Consider the following 25,888-nt stretch of genomic DNA (forward strand, 5'->3'; position numbering starts at 1 on the left):
CAACTGGTCTGGACGTTCCGCCACGGCAGCATATGTGTTAGCTGAGGATATCGTTGCATCTATGGCAACCTCCATTTCTTGTTCAATGTTCTCAAGATCTTCCTCAGTATCTAAATTATCGAGAGCCTCTCTTGGTAGATTTAAAGTGCTAAGTCCCACTTTTGTTTTGCATCCAAACAAGACTTCGTATGGCGATTTTTGGATTCCTTGATGAAAAGAAAGGTTTTTCATACATTGAATGAATTTGAGACTCTCAGCCCAATGAGCTGATTCATTTGTCTGCATCCATGTCAGCATCATGTTTTGAACATCTTGGTTGGTACGTTCTACTGAACCTTGGCTTTGGCTAGTTCAAAAATAACTTGATTCACACTTTCTCTCTCATTAGGATTTGGATTATTTATTTTGGCAGCAATCTGGTATGTTTGTCACTTGGTCTGACTGTCCTTTTGGTCCATGTCGCATTGCATATAGAATGCCATACAAACAATACGTTACTCGCCGCACCCAGAATAATGAAAACGCGATCACAACTAGATAGGACATCCGGCGAGTGCGTGCATTGGCTGGCCAATGTATGTAATAGTTTGTTAATTTTAAACTTTTCGGACTTTGGCCATCAGGTCCCGGCCAGTGCGCGTATTGGCCGGTCAATGTATGAAATGCACTCTCAGCGCTAAGCTCTTCGGACTTTAACCAAGAGATCCGGCCAGCCAATGCGGGCTTTGGTCGCACCTCGGACTTTGACCGTAACACACACACACACACATATATATATATATATATAAATATATATATATATATATATATATATATATATATATATATATATATATATATATATATATATATATATATATATATATATATATATATATATAATGGAAAAAATTTGAACGCTCCCCCCCCATTTGAGATGATCCTGAATACGCCACTGCTTCTGTTCAACTTAACCGTCATGAAACTACAATCAGTTTTAATAAGCACACCAGTCATGTCAGATAAGTTTTTCTGAAAGCCAATGCAAGGCCTGTCCGTGACGGCTTTTAAAATATGTTAAAAAGTTTAGGGGAGATCACTTCCTTGGAATGACGGATTTCCATAAAATGGCAGACGTGGGGTTTACGTCGAATTCGACATTTCTTGAAGTTGAAAGTTTAACGGATAATGATGAAATGATTATCACTTTAAAAAAAATAATTAACGACGAGGTCATTATCATTTTTTAAAATAGTGTTGATGATGATTAATCGTTTGTATGTTAAAAGTTGCTGACGGCTGATGATTCAGTCAACAATCATTATTAAATATTAAATATTAAATCATCATCAATCATTGATGTTGATGATCAATGCAAACTACTGTACACAGTGTACTTGAGTGTACAGTACAGTGTACACTGTACGGCGTACGGTCTAGATCTAGAATCTATCTACTTTCTAGATTTAGATCTAGATTAGAATCTAGATCTAATCTAGATATTTACATCTATCGTTTTTTAGGTACGCAAAATCGGCCGAGACTAGAATCTAGATCTAGATCTAGTAATGTGAAAAAAAGGTGACTCCTTAAATTTTAGTAGGCCTAATTATTAATTAATAATTATTAGGCCCTATTTATTAATATTAGGCTAGGCATATTGAGAAATGTTTCCTAATTATAATAGAATGATAAAACGGACACAGATTAAGGTAAAATCTTAGTTTAGCGTTGTAAATTCGGCCAAAACTAGATCTAGTAATGTCAGTAATGTAGGAGAGAGTGAATTAATGAATATGTCATTAAATATGGGTACATTTTCGTATATTTTGATAAAATATTATAAATAATTGAATAATAGATCACCATTTATGGTTAAATCAATTTAAATAGGCCTATCCTGAAATTAATTTTTATCAACCCTGTTCGAGATAGTAAATTTGCTATTGAAAACAGCAGCCATCTTAAGAAAATGTTATTTAGAATAGCTTCCCTTTCATTTCTATTTGTATGAAAATGTATTTAAATATGTATAGTCCGTATTACAAAGAATTTTTTTTTAAAATTCTGCTCTTTAAAAACTGAATTTCCTAACAAACAACTTTATTAATTCTAGAAGCATTGTGAGATGCAACTTGTATCCATGTATTAAATCTCGTTTTTTTTTACTAATGTTTATTTCATCTTACTATTACTATATAGTTTGAATGTTCACTATTTTCATTTCAGGTTTTTCTTTTCATTAATTAGTGATTCTATCGTAACTTATGTCATTTTTTTTACTTCTCTTTACCTTAATTAAACCCCAACCTCCGTCATATTTTTGTTGTCAATGTCACAACAAGTCATAATGTAAAAAAATTACGCTTCACTCTGCCTTATCTAAGATTTCTAACCATAATTTTGACAACATTAAATGTTTGTCATCATTTATATATACAGAGGGACAAAATGTATTATCCACCACCTTCCCTCTAAAACATCATCTAAAACAATCAGCCACTCCACCCCTTAAGTGCGTGTTGTCATTATGGTCGATCGCAAGTCTCCACCCGCCAGACACGTTTTGGTTATCCTTTGTTGTCAAAATGTCAACATCAAGTACCCAAGTGAGTGGTATGGGGTTGTCCATAAATGATGTCACATATGATTTGCTACGGGAGTGAGTGAAGATTTGTGACGTCAACTCAGGCGGCTCCGCAATTTATGAAGTGTCGGTCTCGCGAAAGGAGGTGAACGGGGAAAAATACCTAGGTGGTTAATGGAGAACCTCTATAATGCTTTGTTTAATCAAAATAACGATAAATAAGCATTAGTATACGTATACCTTGCTTAAAACGAATCATCACAAATGTTGCAAGCCTGCTAGTTTAAGACATTTGGCAAAACGGCCTCAACACATTATCCCCGTCAAAAAGGCTGGCCACCAAATGCCTGCTGACGAAAAAGCTGCATCTAATGCGGGGAGTTAGGAATACGGCCATTAGCATGGGCCGTGTTAGAGCACCAGTAGGCTATCGCGCTTTGTAAGATGACGTAAATACTTAAATTTAATTTCGCTAAACTGCACGAAAATTTAGTAATGTTCCATCGTTTGAGGACATTTATTTTCTTGGACTTAAATTGAAATATCATGTTGACTATCTGGCTCTTAATTTCCGAATATCAATTTTAATGTATCAAGATTCAGAACTATAATTTACTTTAATATAAGTGTCATCTTATCGTTTATTGTGCTTTTTATAAGCGCAGAGCAGCTTTAAAATCGGACGGCTTCTTTTGGAGCTTAATATGGGTAGTCTGGTTCAATACAGTGAGAGCTTAATACATTTTTAAAGGGCCGAAAGTCTCAAGACAGCAAGTTTGCAGAAATAACTACGTACGTTTAAATGGACGAGTGATAGATGTGTTAGGGGCTGTTTAATGAACACCAACTTATGTAATAAAATTAAATGTCGCATAAGCGTCAAAAAGGCAGTGCTTGTTTTTTTTTTCTATAAAATTAGCCTTACGGTCGGCGGAACCGGTACATGACGTCACGTGCGAGCGTTAACTCGGTGACGATGTGCTAAGTGGGGGAATGAAAAAGGTGGGGTTCAAGAAATGCGACTCATGAAGCTTTTTACATTTCTTGACCCTTCTTAATAGTTCTATCGTCCCCACTGAGAAAATGGATCACCAATGAATGACGAGTCAATACTTCTACAGCTGGTCTTTCTCCCACAACCATCCCCTGTTTTCATGAGGAAAAAAAAACGTGACCCGTCTCCAAAATCACATCGCTGAGTTCTACTCAACCTCTCCCCACCACAAATCACAATTTCTATCTGAAACAATATGTTCCTATGTTTGTTCTGTAATAATGCACGCTGTCATATCTATCTTAAGAGCGACGTCATTTATGAGCGATTTAATATTGATTTGCTAACTGCAAATAAAGTGTTCAAAAGTTCGACCTCCCAACAATTGTTGTGGTCTTGGAAAAAGGTCTATTAGTCATTCATGTCAACTATATTGAAAAAAAAAAAATACTATACAGGGGGTCATCCATAAATGTCTTCACGCTTTTTTGGACGATTTTTACCTCCCCCCCCCCCTCCCCTCCGTCACACGTCATCATAAAAAAGCCAGACCCCCCCCCCCCCCCCCCTAAAATGACGTCACACCTCAGCCTACAACCCACCCCCCCCCTCAAAATTGCAGTTGAATTTTTTTTAAACAGCTATATTTTTCCAAAATCTTGTCTGAACTCTGTGCAAATAGAGTAGTTTAATCAATTGTTATCACAATGTATTAAAACAGTTTTCTAAGACGCAAAAAAGCGTCTAAAATCTGTTTTCTAACATTGCTTTTTTATAATGCAAAAGTGTGACGTCACACCATCTGAACCCCCCCTGCCCCTCATCACACACCGTCACAAAATTACGGACCCCCATCCCCCCCACGAGTGTGACGTCATTTATGGGCGACCCCGAGGCATATATTAAAACAATACAAAACAATCATGTTAAACCACAAAATCAACACAAAAGACATGCAAATAGACATTTTTTCAAGGGAAACTACTCTATTATTGTTTTTGAAACATGGCCGCTGCTTGTATTTACTCATTGTTGTCTCAAACGGGGTAGTTTAAAGTTTATAACTTTATTCCAGGATATTTATGACTGGTTTGGTCTTGGATTGTGATTTGTTATCCAATTATCTGTTATAATATGTTAATTATGACATAAATATGGCCAAATGAAAGAAATATTCATTAGTTGTTACCTTCATCGCACATTACTAGCTATGTTGGAATTTACGACGCTAAACTAAGATTTTACCCAGATTAATTCTATAATATACCCCATTGATAAAAATACCAAATTTATCATTCTAGGCCTAATAGTTTTTTTATATGAATTTTCAAAGTTATGTGTTTAACTTGTTATGTTTCATTGTAAGCTGAATTTGAGACGTGTGATATAATGATAAAACTTTGCACATTTGTACTCAATGATATAGGCAATAGAAGTCTACAAATAAAATAAAAATTAGAAAAAAGATAACTAGAAATAACTAGAAATAATGAAGTCAAACTAAGGGGTGTGGCACTGTTCTTTAGTGACTGCCATAGGAGGATAGCACAACTAGGTTGCTATTCCATATACCACCATGAAACTTTAATTATTAATAGGACTAGAGAATGTAAAAAATACAAACATGTAAGTAAAATAAACAGAGCTAGAGGAAAACTATAAATAGTGTACTTGAATATGGTACAGCACAATTAGACTATGATTATTAACTACAGGCTAATATATTGCACTTCTTTGTTGCTACTATAAAAATAAAGATTAAACTTTACATATTGATTCTGGTGTTAGTAATAAGAATGCTAGTATACATATTGTACAGGTAATGTATAGAGTTAGAACCTACAAAAACAGCACAATATGATCAAGATACTTAACGATTTGCCATAAACATTAGATTTGTGTCCGTGTATAACATGGTAAAAATGTTATTATTAATTTAGAAAATTTTGGTTCTTGTAATGTTTCTGATGAAAAGTGTTGAGATATGCTAAAACTCAAAGATTGACATTTCACAGTATTCTTATTTATAAAATGTTTAGTGAAGTGTATCCTTTGATAAATTCTTAAATGACATTAATGAAAGTGTTTTCTTTCTATTATAGTTGCCTATAACTAAAACTGTAATTCAGTGCAGTTTATAAAATTGGGCATTATTATTTTTAATTTAGGCAAGTTTATAGATCTAGATAGGCCTGTCTAGATCTAGTTAACCTTGTGGTATTAAGAAGGTTAATAAAAATGTGGCTCATTTAGTAAAGCTGAATTTCAGATATTCTAAATATTTAGTATTTTTAAATCATTGCTACGGTTTAGTCTACAAGTTCGCAACCCCTCAGAAAGCCCTTCACGACCCACACAGCGCACGGTTAAACCATCGCTGCGATCGCCCTCCTGCTTTTCCCTCAATATATTGTAGGTAGTAGACTAAGATTATATTGAGTGAGATTTATACCTAATAAACCTGTAAGTTACTTGGTGTTGAAGTTAAGCTTTACAAACTTTCAAGGATACTTAATTTATATTGCTAACTTAATTAGAAGCTAAGAAATCAACTTTTTTGTTTTTTAATGGGGCAAATAACAGAAAATACTGTAAATGGGAGATAACATAAGGAAACCAAAACAGCAACAGCTGCAAATCGATTTTTCAAAAATTGTCTTTTGAAAAATTATATCACAAACTAGCGTGCGCGTCCCTGTGCGTTGCCACGGGGATAAAGTCCAACAAAATATCTTAAGAGGTTTTCATCAATGTGTTACCAATCCTATATATTTAGACGTGTGATCTTATTTTCTAAAACTGAGATTTAAATGTGAACAACTCAGTGACTTTTGCTTCCTCCCACCCCCATCTTTCTTAAATTCCCTCAGTCATATGTTGGTGTATATATTTTAGTCTTTTGAAGCTCCATGTATTGTAAGTACAGTGCAAGTCTTACTTTTCTTTTTATTAAATTTAGGTCTATATTGATGATGAATTAAAGGAACTTTTGGAGCATCAAGGTTTATTAGAGCATAAGATGTCATCCTTGCATAAAATGATGTGAGTTTTTCATTTTTGGTTTAGGAATGTTTAACCTTTTAAGTATGGTGTACTAGCAATATAAATATATATATTTTTATTGATCATGTGTTGTGTGTGTTCTATATTTTCACTTACTACAAATATTTTTTGTTTAGCCCAGCTAATCTATTTTTGCTTTAGAAATGAAAACGTAGCAATTTATTTTATAATCAATCTATCGGCCCCTTTTGCTTTGTTTGAGGTCTAAGATGTGTTCCGATAGAAAATCCAGTAAAAATCCTACTCAAAATGTAGTTTTGTGTTGGGTTTATGCATGAAAATTACAAAAAATGATTGTTATAATGATTGCCATGTTATTAGTTAATAAGTTGTATCATTTTTTCCTGTTTTGTAAATTCTTTAATTTTTGGAAAAAATGTCCTACATTCCTAACAGTACTTATAAGTACCAATATATGTTTGGGCCCTTAAAAATTTATAAAACAAAATTCCCTTCGACATATGCTTTAAGTGTGCCAAAAGCAATATCATAACACATTGCTTAAGAAAAAATGTCATTCTCAACCTAATTCCGTAAATAAAGGGTTAAGTCGAGATCTAGATGTAGAATTTACGTTGAGTCTAGATTATAGTTTTTGCCGTAACTCTAGATTAGAACCTAGATAGATAAATCCCATGCATTTTCGAATTAGATGATCATTGAAGCTAAACAAAGATTTATATAAAATAATTAAGGCCTGAAATCGATTCTAGATTCTAGATGTAGAATTTACATTAAGTCTAGATCTAGATTTATAACTCTTTCTTCCTTTGACAGCTGATCTGTAGATCTACAGAAATGTTACGTATTGTATAATAAAATAAAAAGAACTGTTAAATCATTGATAATATTGTTCAAACGTAATAAAAATAGCAAACGGATGTATTGTTTAAGTTATAGCCGACAGAAAATTAGCTTTATAACGCGTTAAAGTTCTGAATGGGCAACACAATCTTTGATGGAACAGCCATTGTTGTTTTAAAAAGTAAATAAATCATGTGATGTCACCATTCACTCTAAGTAAAGTCATTGTTTTAAACTTTTATAATTAATGTGGTTAATCTACCAATGAATAAATCAATAAATTAATTAACGTCTTTAAATAAATTTGTGATTAACAGTCTGTCTGAAAACAAATATTGTTCTCTAATTACTATTTTACAGCTCTACACATAGTGCAGATTCTCTCCTGTAGCCAAGCGGACAAACAAAAAAAAAATATTCAACATGTAAACAAAGTTGAGTTTTAGTAGTATGGAGTCACCCATAAATGTCGTCACACTTTTTTTGATGATTTTTACAACCCCCCCCCCCCCCCCCCATACCGTCACAAAAAGCCAGATACCCCCCTCCCCCCTAAAATGACATCACACCTCAACCTACAACACCCCCCCCCCCCCCCCCTCAAAATTGCAGTTGAATTTTTTTTATCTAACTAGATGCTTCACTTTTCTGATTTTTTTTGCAGACCAAGTCTTCAGATGCTTGAAGCTGATTCAAAACAGCTTTGTGGTATGATATCTTTCACATCTACTCTAGCTGAAAATGTTAGCAGCAAAGTTAGAAAACTTGATCTAGCAAAGGTTTGTATTTTTTACAAGCTTTAATTTAGTTCGCAATGTCTATTTGTGGGTTTGTGACAAATCTCTATTTTGACCCACTTCTAATGCCACGTTTTGTTCAAACTTTACAGATATGTTCCAATTAGATGACAATACACGTCAATCTATTTTTTAATTTGATTAGATGTTTAATTAGTCATTAAAAATTAATTAGCCAGTTTCGACACTAAGGGAAGATTACACAATTAAATAATTCAATAGATAACTATATTCAATAACAGAAGTGGAGATAACTAACTACCCAATCACACCAACAGTCTGGTGAGCTTTGGTTCATTAGAATGTTTACAATTGTAGAGCTGGTCTATCTGGTGAAGGCTTTTAAGGGCAGATAATAGAGATTTTAAACTAAGAGGAGGTATCATAATGGACACCAGCGAGAAAAGTCTCAAAGGTATTTGAGAGGTGTATAAATTCATTAAAAAATCATGCACAGCGTATTTACAATTAATATGGTTATAAAATCCTGCCTGTCTGGTTTTTTTCGGACTTTACTAAAGATTGGATGTATTTGATGTTTATAATATTTTCGGTAACTAAATAAAAATTTAAAAAAAAGCAAAAACAATTTGGTTTTCACGTGTAATGGCGACATAAACATGGCATCCTGCTATTGGATAGGCTGCCATAGATTTTATTGTACACATTGTAAGCTAAAAATAGAAAACTAGGTCATGGGGTTTTAAATTTGCATTGTAATTTAAAAACTTGATCTGCAAAGTTTTGTAAACAAATAGTTATCGATTACTAAGTTACTGTACAGCCAATCAATATTTGTTTTACGAAAGTGAAACATCCGGTTATAACTTAGGCTTGATGAAAATAAATAGAAATGTAGCCTTAAACTCAACAAATTATTTTCAAGTTCTCTGGATTTGCAACTTTTATAGCATTTATTCTAAGAATATAAAATTTCTAAATTAATTTTAGGCTTAAGTTTTTATTTTTTATTTTTTTTTACGGTCTAAATCTAAAAGGCACGTTTTTATTCCATGACAACAACATTATGGAAGGAATCTCGTCAACTCGCTTGCCTCCATTAAAAACTTGCTTTTGTCTGTAAAATACGGTCACGGATGGCTGCTTTCAAGGGGCAGATAATCATCCTTCAGAAATCAAGAGCTACTGTTGGTGTTTTAAAGCAAATATTTTTAGTTCTAATTCTTAAATTAGGAATCACTAAAAATAAAAAACAACAAATAAATATAAAAAAAAAACCTTTATAGCAACAAGCTTTTAAATGCACTGAAAATAAGAAAATAAAACTTGTTTTCTTTCATATAAGCTATTTGTTGCACATGGGTTCTTTTATATTTTAGTGGCAAAAGCTTTTATGAAAGAAAACAAATTAGTTTTATTTTCTTATTTTCAGGTTGTTGCTATAAAGGTTTTTTGTATATTCTTCCTATTTGTGAGCAATTATTGAGAAACTTCTATTTGCGACTGAGATGCAGTAGCTTTTATTTAGTTAGACTCCTCTTTTAGGCTGTAAAGATGACATTTTACAATACAATTTCTACCCAAGTGCATGTATATGTGTTCAGATCACCAAGGAATATCTATTTTGAAATAATTAAATTAAGTGTTTAATAATTAAAAATTGATTTAAAGATTTACAATACCAAAAGCAGAAATAATTGGTGTTCACTGTTTTTGAGTTATGTTCAAAGTACACCTGATGGACTTAAAAACCCACACTAATACAGGGGAGAAAATGCTTGTGTGCAGTACACATATTGTCTCAATAAATTGAAATGTCATTAACACCTTGAACAACATAACAGAATCTTGACATGAAATCCGACCACACTTCAATAAAATAAACCAGTCCATTAAAAATGAAATGATTACAAAAACATTTTGCAATAACTGTTCAAGGCACTAATTTAATGAATTTTAAAAATTGCATCCCATAAATCAACGAAACATCATAATTGTATGATTTGAGGGGGGGGGGGGTGTTACCCTTGATGCAGATAATGCTAGCCTTATTATAAATTATTCTAAGACCCATTACAATATTATATTATTAAACAACTTTAATAAACCGGGAGTGATCTCCCCTAAACTTTCTCGAGTATTCTTATATAGCACTTATATAGGGGATGACAACTCAGGATATAGACATGATTTTTAATCCATTTTTAATTACTTAAACTTTTTAAAATAGAATTGAATCTCCTAAAAAAAAGAATTGCGCACCAAGTGACCACCAAAACAATCTGTGTATAATAGTGGGGAATATTATTAGTACTTTATAAATTCACATTAGTTTTTTGAGAAATTGGAAATGTGTAAATTACTACTTCCGGTCAACGGATGTTACTCAAAATTTAATAAAAATAAAAGACTGAGAATTAGATTTTTTACTTACATGTGAGATTTCATTTATCTATCTGAAACAGTACTCAAATTATAGGCTTTAGAAAAATAGAAAGTAGAATAAGTTCCACTTTCGGTTATCAGAAATCCCTGAAAAGTTGATACAGAACTACAAATTCGTATAAGAAATTTCATCAACCTAGCTAGAAAGTAAAAATGGAAACAACAGTTCTCTTAAATTGAAAAATAAACACGACATAGGTGAAAAGCAATATTTTATAGGCCTGCTAAGCAGACAGCCACCTTCTAAACACATTGACTAACCACCAAGCCAAAAAGAACCAGACAGTAATATTGGACCCATACAAATATCAGAAGTGCTAATAGCTATATGAAAACTGAACTCAGGAAATGCACTGGTGCAGATAGTAAAATTGCAATAATACTTGAAGCAGAAACCATAAACACATCAAAAATTATTTTTAAATTTAGCAAGAAGTCTGGAATAATGGAAAAATTCCAGACGAGTGGAAAACTGGTCTTATAGTAAAGGTGTAGGCGAAAAGGTAAAAATAAATAGGGATGTGACTTCAGAATTTCAGAGGATTTTGATTTTTCAGAATTCCAATTTTCTGTCAGAATTTTTCCTCTGATATTTTTCAGTTACTTATTTTCACCCAAAAGTGATTGGAACTTTTTTCTTAAGTTTTGTGATTCTATAAAAGAAAATGTTTTATTTGGTAGTCTAGATAAGATTTGTCTACTGGTATTTTTTAATTTCACCTTCAGTTTTTACACAGGAAGTGAGCTACCACCATTTTCAACTGCTTTCCATTTAATTTGGAAATTTTAGTGTAGTTTCAAAATCATTGCTGAGGATTACACTCTAAAATACAGATAACATAAGTACCATATTAGTTAGGTGTACAAAATGTTATGCATATAAGATCTTATTCTCTTGATTCTTTCAAATTTTGAGTGAATTCTGTGACCTGAAGTAGTACTTTATAGTGTTTCCAATTTCTCAAAAAAAAAAATTACTTCTACCTGACCATTAGTTTCAAACTCTTTAAGTAGGTCAAGACTCATTGACATAAAATGTGACTTAATTTAATGTTTAACTAACTTTTAAAAATTAATCAGACTCTTTAATAGAGTACTAATGTCCCGTTCAATTATGCAAACATTTTTGTTGATTTGGTGTTCAATCCTTTTTCCTACTCGATTTTGTTCTATTTAAAAAAAAAATTAAATTATTAAAAGAAATTAAAACAACACATTTCTCTAGCCCAATGGACCCAAAAGAGAATAGTCTCCAATTTATTTGAGAAGCCCATTAAATATTTTTAAAATCATGTATGGTGTAATTAAAATTAATTTGGTTATAAAATCCTGACTATTTTTTTTTTTTTGGACTTTAAAAAAAATAGTTGTTGTATTTTACGTTTTCGTATTTTCGGTAATTACACACAATTTAAAAAAAAAGGCAAAAGCAATTTTGTTTTCAAGATGTAATGGCGACATAAACAATGACATCATGTTAATTGAAAGGCTAGCATAAATTTGATCATACAAGTAACAAAATGTAACCAAAAAAAGGCAGATCAGGTCATGTGGTTTAAGACAGCATTATGTTATTTTAAAAACTTTATCTGCAAAGTTTTGTAAACAAATAACTATGGATCACAGAGTTACTGTACAGCCATTCAATGTTTGTCTTATGAAGCAAAACATCAGGTTATAACTTAGGCTTGATGAAAATAAATAGAAATGTAGCCTTAAACTCAAACAATTATTTTCAAGTTCTCTGTATTTGCTAATTTTATAAATAGATTCTAAAAATATTACATTTATGAATTATTTTTAGACTGAAGTTTTTATTTTTTATTATTTTCACTGCGGCTATGAAGTCAAAATAAATTAAAAAAACAATTTTATCCATGTCAACAATATGATGGAAGGATTCTCGTCAACTCGGTGGCCTCCATTGCACTGAAAGTGCCATCCCCCTTACTGTTGTGTAACAATATACAAGAAAGTTTAGGAGAAATCACTCATGTTTTATTTGTTGAAAGTATTATTTTCTATACCTGCAGGAGGTATTTTTACAAAAACAAATTTTACAGCTATTAACCATCTCATAAGGTTAATAAGTCCTAAGCCTTCTCAGGTCCATGGACCTCTAATTCTGTTAATTTGTATTAGAGGTCACCATGAGTTATGACATCATACTTCAGAGGGGAGGCTTGAATTTTTTTTAACAGTGTAATTCAAGGCGGAAAGGATGTCTTCTGAAATTGTTACTAAAACATTTTGCAATAATGTTAGAAGATGATATTTTAGCCATTAATTCATGTTGTTAAAATTAAGACTTTTTTTTGTAAATTGCAATATATTGATCTATATATATACTCAATGTAGACCAAGCTCAGTAAATATTTTAGAAAAAAAGAAATCGCTTTTAAAAAAATGCTGATTTCAGAGTGATGTAGACAAAGGTGTGAGTGATGCCATTTAGGTTCGAGGTTCTGGCTTTTTGGTAATGATGTTTTGGGTAGGGCGGAGGAGGTAAAAATTGTAAAAAATGTCATCATTTGTGGTATCGGTGACCCAAGTTTAGCTATGAATACTCAATTTATTTACAGATTTGGGTTTATTTTTATAAACATTAGCCCTTCTGTTCTTAATTTTACTTTTCATATGCAGGATAAGAGTCCAATTCCCTTTTTTAGAAACAGTCCCACGTACACACCACTAATTTTTTTGAGTTAAAGATTTGATAAGCATTTTTTTAAAAATTGCAACATTACATAATTTTGGTGATTGTGTGTATATTTTTTATTCTTACTGCTTCATATGTAACAAAGTGTGGCTATATTATATTACATTACACATGAGTCCTGTTAAGCTTTGATATAATAGATTTCTATATACAATTTTTATATTCTCTGACAATTTAAATATTTAGATTGATTGATATATTGCAAATTTTTTAAAGAGTCGTGTTGTGGATTGTATGCAACGTGTAGAGGATATATTAGATCTCAAATTTTGTACTGATGGAGTCCAAACAGCTTTACAGAATGAAGATTATGAAAAAGTAAGAAAGTATAATTTTCAGATTTCTTGAGTTATCAGTTAAAGTTTAATTGTATAATTTCACATTTCATTACAAAGTTCGAACCCTCGGGCAGATGAGGTTTGTTAGCTGGGGACAGCCACTCTTCTAGGAGAGACAACTCCAAAATCAAACAACTGCTGCCTTGTAGTTTGTTCTTGGTTGGACAAAGGCTATGGAAGCAAATCCAAAAAGAAAAGCAGGCTGAAATCGGAGTCAATGGCCTCAATGGTAACCAGTTGACAGGTATTCTTAATTGTGTTGGAAAGGGGTCGGCGTGGTTGAGTCGGTAAAAGCCCATTGTTGCTAAACCGAAAAGTCTCGAGTTCAATCACTTCCAACACTAAAAATTAAGAACGAAGAAGAAGTGATTAGTGTGTGAGAGCTTCAACAGATGTACTTGTACAGGGATCACTTGTCCTTCACTTATGAGCCTGTTGCTTTCTACAGTGCTAAATATAATATAAGAAATATCAACATTTTTTTTATCTATACATGAAAACATTCTGTCCCTGCTAGCTCTGCTAATATTAATTAATTTACGACACGACTTTCTAAACCCTGTTCAACTTTAACTCAATTCTAAATTTCAACTTCTTTCTAACTACTTAACTATAACCTCCTTCTACTACTCCTCCTGAAAAACAATCTACTCCTTGGCTGGCTCTCCACTCTTCACCTAACTCCTAACATTATCTTCTTTTCAACCCTGTGTGACTTGTCATCTTGCTTGATTTGTTTATATGTCTGTTGATTGGTTTATACCTACTGACCATTGGCTCATATCCTAGACCTATTTCTAATTATTACCTAAAGGTTCATTACCACATATCTCCCTTTCTTACTGAAGCTAATAAATTATATCTAACTAGTCTATCTACTCTATTCCCTAAATCACTTATATATAATTCAATACAATGTATAACAGCCACAAAATTCAACGTGCAAGACAGGTACGTTTGTCTTTATATATATTATATAATACAAGCCCTATAAGCCAGCCTTCGCGGCCAGCCCTAGGGCTGTCACCATCCAAGGCCTAGACGATAATGCCGAGCCCCAGCTATGTGTGTGTCTTACCCATAGCCACCCTTTCTCTTATATAGGCTAGTTTTGCTCACCTCTTTCCCATCACTTCATACCACCTGCTTGACTCGAATTAACCCGTAGGCCATTAAAATGAAATGCAGCAAACTGACCATCGTGGTCAAACCTGAGGTGTGAAGTATGGCCGTGAGAAAGCTAGGATCTGACCTTCCACACCGCTGATTGAATTCACACCGTGTGAGGTGCACAATTAAAGACCTGGGGACGTTAATCAACGTGGCCTAAAGCCCATAAATTACCTGGTGACACCACAGCCAGACCACTGCACCATGAGACCCGAGCGCCATCTTGTTATTTAGTTTTAGTTAGGATGAAACACAACAAAAATATAACTTCCAAAATAAGCAAAAAGTGACAACCAAAATTTCATCCAAAATAGTCTGACATAATATTCAATACATAAAAATACCCTCCACTATCCAATTATTCTAGTTGGCCTCATCCTGGGTGAGCCCCATTAATCAAGTAACTATTTTACTTAAAGACAAAAACAATAAATTAACCAGCCAACACTAAGGTTGGTCTAGTTATATGTTTGGCAGGATAATAAATAAATAACCTTTGGATTTGTTTTAAATTGTCATCTATTGTCACTATTAGCATAATTTCCAATAAACTGATTTGTTACCTACATTAAGACAGTTAAACAAAATGAGATGAAATTCATGGAATGACAGGTTGCCTAGACAACTTTTTGTTAAAAGCATTGAAGATTCCAATCAATTTTTTACATAGAGAATTTTATTGGCTATTGAAAGGGTTCAGTTTTAAGTTTTAGAGCTAGTAAAAATGGTGCTTTCTGAAAGCTTAAAAATGAGAAAACAGATTTTACCAACTTGCTTTGATTGTATAACAAAAGAAATCCATTAATCACATTGTTTTAAGAAAGTAAAGGGGTGGATAACTAAATAAAGTTTTGTTAATATGTATTTTAATATATATATATATATATATATATATATATATATATATATATATATATATATATATATATATATATATATATATATATTATATATATATAGTCTTTCATACCATAGCAACCAGTTGCTAAGTATCTCTTGCACCAACATTAAGTTGCACTGAAATATCATGATAAAACACACACATCAAACCACCCTAAACAATCTGATTATGAATTTTTTAATATTATTTTTTAAATAAAGGCTGCTGGTCACATTCATAGATTTAGAAGTTTAGATGAAACTGTTATTAGGATGAGCACAGAAACTACTGAAGGTAAAAACTATTTGATTTATAAACTTATTTTTTCATATTTTGCTGTTCTGCTCTTAGTTTATCTCATGACATCACTAGATTCTAGTTTATCAGTAATTAAGTTCATGTTCATTATATACTCACATTAGAAGATTTGTCCAGTGTTTCTTATTGAAAATCTTGTTGGAACCTAGTATAATAAAATATGTATTTTTACATTGAATGTTTCTCTAAATTTTAATACCATTCTTTTGCTTTCCACATTTGTTTTCATAGTCGTAATTTCCCATTCTTGTCCAAGACACATGGGTCAGATGAAGTAGAATTCATCTGCTTCAGAGATCTTGGCATATGAAGTAATAGTGTGATCAGCAATATGCCCAGCCGCCTTTGTTTCCCTAATGTAAGTTAGGTACCCATCAGAGCTGGGTGGTCCCATGATTCGAACTCAAGACTCGCGGGTTAGCAGTCTAGCTCTCTACTGCTAGGCCACACTGTCCCATTCCCATTTATATTATAAACTAGACTACCCATCATCCCTTGGATAACTGGGTTTCGGGGTGATCCTTAAAAAACATCACGTCTGACACTTATTGTTACAAAATAACCAGACTCCACATTCTAAAAGACGTTTTTTTTTATCTTTTAAAAACACCCATTACGGTTGAGCATGGGTCTGACCACACTGTCTCTTCATATACTGATGTCACAGGTGACCTACTCAACTCTGCTTCACCTGCCTAGTGTCCCGCCAAGTCTCAGACAACATGTTTTTATCGTTTGAAAAAACAATTCCGGCCGAGCATGTCTCTGATCACCATATCCCTTCATATGCTGAGGTCCTGATAGGCAACTTCATCATTCACGTTAAAAAAATAAAAATTGAAAAAAATAAAACATTTACTTTCTCGTGATGTGTCTCGAACCGTTACCATCCGCATGGTAGCCATGCTGCAAAGTAAGAAACCAGTTATGCGAATAGGTACTATTATGTTAAATTTAATTAGGGCCTATATCCCAAATTAGCCAATTCCATAGATTTATATAAAATAATTAAGGCCTGAAATAGTTAAGTATATAGATTCTATTTCTAGGTTCTATATGTAGAATTTACGTCAAGGGTTAAGTCTAGATCTAGATGTAGAATTTACGTCGAGTCTAGATTCTAGTTTTTGCCGTAACTCTAGCCCTAGAACCTAGATAGGTAAATCCCATGCATTCTCGAATTAGATGATCATTGAAGCTTAACAAAGATTTATATAAAATAATTAAGGCCTGATCTAGATCTAGAATTTACGTTAAGTCTAGTGACCTAGATCTAGATTCAAAACTTTTTCTTCCTTCGACAGCTGATCTTTAGATCTACAGAAATGTTATATATTGTATAATAAAATAAAAAGAACTGTTAAAACATTGATAATAGTGTTGAAGCGTAATAAAAATAGCAAACGGACGTATTGTTAAAGCTATAGCCGACAGAAAATTAGCTTTATAACGCATTAAAGATCTGAATGGGCAACACAATCTTTGATGGAACAGCCATTGTTGTTTTAAAAAGTAAATAAATCATGTGATATCACTGTTCACTCTAAGTAAAGTCATTGTTTTAAACTTTTATAATTAATGTGGTAATCTACCAATGAATGAATCAATAAATTGATTAACGTCTTTAAATGAATTTGCTATTAACAGTCTGTCTGAAAACAAAAATTGTTCTCTACCTAATTACTATTTTACAGCTCTACACATAGTGCAGATTCTCTCCTGTAGCCAAGCGGACAAACAAACAAACAAAAAATTATATTCAAACATGTAAACAAACTTGAGTTTTAGTAGTATATAGATAGATGGGAATGGAATATAAATTATATACTAGTTATTATTCATTATAGGCCTGCACATTCATTTTAAACGGATTAATTTTTTATACATTAGTACACAATTTAAAACTACACATACTAGCGTATACTAGCGGAAGCGCCTGATTCAATTTAGTGAATGTCTATGATGCCCTATTGTATCCATAATTTATCACACTGCTTAAAATGAATGTAGGTGCCATAGCACTCTCGAAATAACTAGTGGTGCTAAATTGCACCCTGTCAGGCACCGGTGAATGGCGCCTGATTCAATTTAGTTAATGACTATAAGCCCCATCTTATACATAGTCTTTTGCACTGTTCAAAACGAATGTAGGAGCCATAGCGCTCACGGTATAAGCCGGGGCGTCCAATTGCGCTGCCCTGTGAAATTGAAAAAAAAAATTTTCCAAAGAAAACTCTCCAGGAGTATTCTTAACAACTTCCCAAAGTTTCATGGCGGTCAGACGAAAGGTGTAGTAATGCATAAAAGACAAAATCTGACAAAAATATATTAGGGTTTCATCAATGCGTTACCAATCCTATATTAGATGCGTGATCATGTTTTCAAAAACAATGCCTGCTCTTGGATCATATTTATTGGGGTATAGGTTTACCTACACTATCGCCAAGCATGCCATGAGTTTACTTTAATCACTCACCATAATATCACTTTTAATTACTCACCGCTAAAATGTCGGGGACGTAGAGGGGCGCACAAGTTAGCCCCTTGAATACACTACCGCTGGGGCACCGGAATGGGCCTGGCTCGGATTTAATCATCAAATGTCGTGTGCCGCCTTTTCAATATTGTAGGGTGCTCCTTAATAGTAATATAAGCACCATAGTGGTCAGAGGGGCGCTTTGGGGCCACAATAGCCGGGGCGCCGGCAGCTTCGCCTGTTGAAGTTTTAATGCTGACTATCGTAGTACCCATTACCCGCTATGCAGGACTCCCGATTAACGGATACCAAGTGCTAAGATAGCACTCGGGGCGCCAAACCATGTTTTGACAAAATCGCATCCTCCTGGGCAATGCCCATAAGAAATTTTAATTTTTTCCCACAGAAATCTTCTCTGGGGTATTCTCATCAACTCCACAAAGTTTCATTGCACTTGGAAGAACACCTTTAATTTTTTTGTATACCGTTAATTGAGAAAAATTGACTCGCCGCCCTTGCGAAATGAAAAAAGATTTTTTGCAGAAACCTCCCCTGGTGTGTTCTAATCAACTCCCCAAAGTTGCATGGCGATTTGGATGAACGGTGTCAAACCAAATTTTTTTTTTTTATACCTTGTATAGAGAAAAAACAAATTGCGCCCTGCAGGGACGCTACCCCTGCGAATTTGAGATTTATTTTCCCGCAGAAACCTCCGGAGTATTCTCAGCAACTTCCCAAGGTTTCAAGGCAATCGGATGAAAGTTTTTGTAATACATAGAAGACAGGCAAACACACACACACACACACACACGCCTACATTGCTTTTTATATAGGCCCCTATAATAAAGTTCACATATACACATATATACATATAGATGTATAGATAGACTAGCGTGTCCGAGGATAGCTCGGGGCAAATTGCAACCTAGGTGGATGCGCCTGATTCAGTAGCGTAGTGAGGGGGGTGGAGGGGGATATGTCCCCGGGCGCCGACCTTAGGGGGCGCCAAAATGGGTTGGAAAAATAAATTGAAAGGTTGAGGGAGGTGCAAATTGAAAGTTTGAGGGGGGGTGCCGGGAAGTGTCGCTACGCCTCTGGCCTGATTCAGTTTAGCGAACGACTATAATGTCCTATTGTATCCATAGTCTATGGCACTGTTTAAAACAAACAGGCGCCATAGCACTCAAAGGATAGCCTAGGGCTGCTAATGGCATATCTGATTCAAATTAGTGAACGACTGTAACGCCCCATCTTAACCTCAGCCTACATGTTTTTGTCTGTTAAAACCATTCATTTTTTGTATTAAAATTTACAACAAAAATAGCAGCTAAAATTCAGTATCACCTCTCTCCCCCTAGTGTGTGTTGCTGTTTTTGGATGATCCTTTATATATATTTGTGTGTAATCTAGAAACTATTTTTAGCGCAATTTCCATTCTGGAGAATTGCGTTATTAACTCGTCATTTCTGGGAATGGATGGATGAATGAATGTATGGATGTATCTGTGTCCGCAGCTTTAAGTCGTATCTCCTCCTCAACGAAGCAATATCGAGGACTAGTTCCAAAAGCAATTATGTTAAGCAAGTTACAAGGATGAACATAGGCCAAAAATATTCCGGGTTTCTTTCATGGATTTCCAAGAAAAGCCAAAAAACCTCAAAAAAATGCAGTTTTTGGCCCATATCTCGGCAACCAGACCACTTAGCGACTTGAAACATGTACCAATCGATTCCTGCCATAATTTAGAACAATATTGCCGAAGAAAGTTTTCAAAAATATCCTTTCGTTCGGTCACAAATTTTTTTTTGAATTAATTAAAATTTTGACCGAATCAGTAGGCATTTTTATCCAACCACACCACACGCGCCATCACTTTCAATAGCTGCGCCATCACGTTCAATGGCTGCGACATCACGTTCGGTAGATAGGCGCGCAATGGTTTTTAGTCATGTAACTCTATTGTAAATAAAACATGTAGAATACTGAAAAAAAATTAATAAAAAACGTTTTAATAACTAACCAATGGTTTTACTAACCCTGCTCTTGATTTACGCTACGACAGAGCTATTTTTAGATAACATAAGGAAATTGCGCTTAAATGTCACTAGACTTTTTAATTAACTTGTTTTTTCATCAAACAGCTTTTATAAAAACGTCACATACTGTTTTGTTTGTAAGTTGTTTAAAAAACTATTATCTTTAAAGTGCATTTTACAATAAAGCAAACGTTTTTTTCTGTTGATAGCATAGACAATATTACATTTACACACTCAGATTGAAATAACACTTAAGTGTTTTACATGTTTTATTTTCTAATGACAGAATAATAATAAAAATAAAATGTAAAAATATAGTAATAAGCAATAATTCGCAAAGGTAACAAGCTGAGCAAACATTGATTACCTTGCATTGTTCTTTCTGATGGTTTTCTTGATATTCTTATTAAAAGATCTTATGTGTGTTGAATGATCTTTTTCCAAATTGATATATTTGTAAATTTCTTCTTTTAAAATATATATTTAGAATAAAACAGATTGTATTTCTTTACACCATATAGAAAGATATTTTTAATTAAGCAAATTTAGACTTAAAGTTTAAAAAGCTTAGAATCACTTTGTTCTGGCATTGTGGGATAAAAATAAAAGAAAGCTAATCTAGTTAACAATATGAAATAAGTAAGCCACAATGCCACACAACATTTGGTTTAGGTTTATATTTTGGGAAAATATATTTTGGCCATAACACAACTGATACAGCAGCATTGTATTTACTACCAAAAAAATATATTGACAAAAGTGCCAAGAATTTTAATATGAAATTTTCAGATTTGTGTGAACTTTATTAAAAATGAAATGAAACAGATATTTTTCGATAAAGCTACTTTTGTGTGTTTAAAATTTTTTGCTGTAAAGTGTAGTTTAGATTTTTAAAATGTTAATATTACATTTTTAACAACTTGGTTGTTTTTATCCTAATGTTTGTTACAAGACTGGATAATAAAAATAATATGTGACATATTTGCTTCTTTAATCTTCAACCAATTGGTCCAAACAAGTAAATAATATTAAGTTTTGATTTGATTAGGATCTCAAGATTCAATCTGAACAAACTGTCAAATAACTATTTTTTAATTCTATTATAGTTAGCAATTCTATTTCTTTAAAATTCTATTTCTTAAAATTATTTTATCAGGTGGAACTCTTGATTCATCATTTAAAATGATTTATGAAGCAGAGGAAAGGTTAAAATCTATTGTCCAAAATAAATTTGATACTGCAGTCCACCAGGGAGATGTTGCATCTGTTGAAAGATTCTTTAAGATATATCCTCTTTTAGGAATGTTATCAGAAGGTCTTTCAAAGTTTGGGAAGTATTTAGCAGCACAGGTATTTTAATTATTAATTGTTTTTAAAGAAATATATTATGTTAAAAAATGAAATTACTTTTGGTTGTAGAGGTGTAAACAATTAAGTTCTAGAAAATAACTAGACTCTATATCTAAATTTAACTGTACAAACACAGTAATTGACATTTTTATCATCAGTTTAATTTAAAAAAGAACAGTAATTATATTTATTTTGTTTTTAAATCTTTATTAGACAAAGTTTAAAATTAGTAAACATTTTGTATAAAATAGTTAGATTTTAAGTGTAGTCTTTATTCAAATCATTACAAATTTAATTACCCTGTATATCATTTTATTATTTTTCTTTTGGCATATTAGTATTAAAAATGTTTCATATTTTGAATTAACAAGATATATAATTTATTCTTTACCTGAAATAAATAAATGTTTATTTCTTTTCAAAAAATCATTAAGGAATCCTTGTCAACATTTTCCCCCAGGTTTCAGATAAAGCAGATGGTAATCTTAAAATTGCATTACACCCAGATTCTACTGATAAAAGAGCGCATGTTATTTTTGCTGACACTTTAACAATGTTGTTTGAAAGCATAGCAAGAGCAGTAGAAATACATCAGCCTTTAGTAGAAACATATTATGGTTAGTAGATTCACATACTTAAGAAAAATGTAATTAGCAATACCTAGTTTTTTTAGAATGTAATAGTTGTATGTATATACACATACACATGTACATAATATGTATATATACAGCTTGTATAGCCTACAGATGATTTTTTTGTGTTGAATTGGTGGTAAAGTTATATTCCATCACAAGTCTTATTCTGTGTTCTTATGTAGGTTCTGCCTGTTTTTCATTATCTTTATTTTAGACTGTTTGACAATACCATTTATCGGGTGTAGGACAAAAGGCCGACATCCAAAAGGCCGACAAGACAAAAGGCCGACATGGACAAAAGGCCGACAGGACATAAGGCAGACAGCCAAAAGGCCGACAGGACATAAGGCCAACAGCCGTAAGGCCGACAAGCATAAAAAATACTAATATTGCAAAATATATGTTACTGCATAGCTGCTATCTTAACAACTATCGAAATAAGGCATGAAATAAGGTGAAACGTTCAAGACAGGAGACAATGCTAGTTGCTATCCTTATTAGGTGAACCATCGGCTCCAAGTGACTGAAGATTATGGGAGTGTCTTAAACACAAAGAATCAACAACTAAATATTGCGAAATGCTGTCACTACTGTCTTTTATTGCTCCTTCTATGTCAACGAGGTGAGACAATCATCAAAGAACCAAGTCAAAAGCCGTCGCATCATCGCCCACATGCAACAAGGTGGAACGCCAAGAGACAATGCTAGATGGGATCCTTATCAGGTGAACAATGGGGTCCATGTAGGTTACGAAAACTGCAGAGTTTTACTGCTTGTCTACATTTTGATGTCTCGAAAAACCGAAGCTATGTATACATGAGCATTTCAGGACCTCGCAGATATCGCATAAAAAATGCACATACACTTATCTCCACGGTTTATTGTCACTGACTTTGAGAAAGCTGCAATCAATGCTTGCATTAAATTCCCAACAGCTACAAGTAAAGGGTGTTTTTTTCATCTTAGCCAAAATACAGGGCGAAAGCTACAAGCGTTGGGCTTGGCACTTCTTTATGTTCAGGATCCACAGTTCTGCCTGCTGATGCGGCAAATAGCAGCATTGGCATTTCTTCCAAGTGCAGAGATTCCGGCAGCATTTAATGAATTAAAAAACATTTTCCCACCAAACACAGCTGAGTTGGTGAAGTGGTTTGATGAGACCTACGTTTGTGGTCGAGTGAGGTTGTTAAACACAAGAGAGGTGATGGTTCCACGACTTTTTCCACCAGAGTTCTGGTCTGTACATGACAGTCATGTACATGGGATTCCTAGGACACAAAACACGGTTGAGGGGTGGCACAGGAGGTAATTGTAGGGAAAGATCATCCTGGAGTCTTTTGTTTACTAAACAAACTAAAGCAGGAACAAGGTAGAGTTGAAGTAGAGATGAAGGTAATATTGCTTGGAGAGCCAGCAAAAAAGTGAAAAAAACAATATTTACAGAAAGAGGACAGGATAACAAATGTAATTGCAGAATGGGGAAACAGAACTACACTTGAATTTTCGCATGGCGTTGCATACAATTTGTCATACTAGGCCCTATTTTTTTCTATTTTGTAATATACCTTTATCATTATGTAACTGGTTTTCAATAAAAATTATACATGTCTGTTATTGTAGTTTGTTGTTTTATAAAACTTGTCGGCCTTTTGGATGTCGGCCTTCTGTCTTGTCGGCCTTTTGGATGTCGGCCGTTTGGATGTCGGCCGTTTGGAAGTCAGCCTTTTGTCTGTGTCTGCCTTTAGTCCTGATCCCCCATTTATCATTTTAGGAAGGCACATTTTAAGTCGGTGTCCAATATTTAAAATGTGGTAATTTGGCATTGAAGTTTTTAATTATTACATTTAGTAAGTAGGTAGATAAATCAAGTAAACATATTTTTATATGGATTCAAAAGGACCTGGTAAACTTTTCCTGTTACTGACAACCTTACAAAAAGAATGTGATAGACAGTCGAGAAAGATTTTTGAACATTTTAAAACACAAAGAGATTATCAAGCAAAGGTACAAACTATAACTAGCTTTCTATAAATAGTTTGTAATCATTTTATGAGATCTATTTAGAAAAAAACAATAGTTTTTTTTCTTAGCACAATCTCTTAGTACAAATTAATATTCCAACATACATTTTTGTCACTTTGTTTGCATTTATTTTTTTCATTTATCTCTAGTTTTTTGTTCTTAGTTTTAAAAATTAATTTACTTAATATATTTAAATAATACCTTAGAATTTGTTTCACCTTCTAAGATAAGAAAAGTTCAACAATGCTTATGTGCTGTGAAAACATTTACAGAAAAGTAAGTTGACAAATTTACCATCACAAATAATGTATACATGTGGGGGATAGTGGTGTATTTGTGATATGTGGGGATAAAAAGTTGTGACACCACACTTTTGCTCTTTAAAATTTTTTTTTTAAACATCATTTATTAGTATTTGTCTGACTTAAAAGTATGTTTTAGAAAGTGCAATAATCAATGTAACTAATATTGATCAAAATTAGTTAACATTTTAGTATAAATTAAATAGATATTAGCAACTTTTTAGCTGCACAAATAATCAACCAAGGAAAAAAAGTAATAGTTTATAAAATTTGATTTTTATTATCTAGAGACCTCTATAATTTAGGGAAAAAGGTTTTAAAACAAATTTAAAAAAATGCTTTATAAAAATTTATTTCCGGACTACAGCTTAAAGAACATATATTCAAGACATACATTTCCAGTACAGCTACCATTTTTAAAAACCATTTAACCATTGTTCATTATTTAACTTTACTTTTAGGTTGGATCCTAAAGAATTAGATATTCTTTTATCTGAAATGGTCCTGCTCAGCTCAAGATCAGAACTTTACCTTAGATTTATGCGTCGTAGGACAGTGGTATGTAGTTTACGTCTATAGGCAACATCACACTTCTAAAGTGGGGTACAGGGTGGTCAGGCTTCCATTACATGGTTAAGAGGGGGTTAAGAAAGTGATAATGACACACAATTGCAATTAAATAAGGTATTTTCTAGTAGTTATTTGAATGTTTTAAGGATAGACACCACAGATAGAATTTTTTGTAATTTAATATGTTTCAGTGTGTTTAATAGATTCAAAACTAATATATAGCTGCCAATAGCAGTACTGGTTTCCATGAAAACCACGAAAAGGTGTGAAAATAACACCTTTTCAAACCTCTAACTTTGTTCCCTAAACAAATTTTAAAAATCTGATGACACATTTAGGTTTCTCAAACCAAACCATATATTTCTACATTTATTCATTGCGATAGCTTGTATTCAATTTTTTATACAAATTTTTACGTAAAACTATGACAAAACTTAGGGCA

At 33.0% G+C, this 25,888-nt stretch overlaps 1 protein-coding gene across 1 annotated transcript in view; it reads left to right on the plus strand.

The window, feature by feature from the left end:
• Positions 1 to 1,070: 1,070 nt before the first annotated feature.
• Positions 1,071 to 25,888, plus strand: part of LOC131927454 (conserved oligomeric Golgi complex subunit 4) — a gene marked incomplete at its 3' end in the record, with an annotated part of 25,137 nt that continues 319 nt past the window's right edge. The window contains exons 1-10 of the mRNA XM_059283143.1: positions 1,071 to 1,211; positions 6,520 to 6,602; positions 8,092 to 8,206; positions 13,566 to 13,667; positions 15,959 to 16,031; positions 21,724 to 21,917; positions 22,378 to 22,534; positions 24,450 to 24,556; positions 24,801 to 24,850; positions 25,338 to 25,434. Of these exons, the coding sequence (XP_059139126.1) occupies positions 1,089 to 1,211; positions 6,520 to 6,602; positions 8,092 to 8,206; positions 13,566 to 13,667; positions 15,959 to 16,031; positions 21,724 to 21,917; positions 22,378 to 22,534; positions 24,450 to 24,556; positions 24,801 to 24,850; positions 25,338 to 25,434 (1,101 nt within the window). The remainder of the gene's footprint in view (positions 1,212 to 6,519; positions 6,603 to 8,091; positions 8,207 to 13,565; positions 13,668 to 15,958; positions 16,032 to 21,723; positions 21,918 to 22,377; positions 22,535 to 24,449; positions 24,557 to 24,800; positions 24,851 to 25,337; positions 25,435 to 25,888) is intronic.

The sequence above is a fragment of the Physella acuta genome, unplaced genomic scaffold (genome assembly GCF_028476545.2).
Source record: "Physella acuta isolate Inbredline_101_S28 unplaced genomic scaffold, ASM2847654v3 ptg001403l, whole genome shotgun sequence".
Lineage (NCBI taxonomy): Eukaryota > Metazoa > Mollusca > Gastropoda > Physidae > Physella > Physella acuta.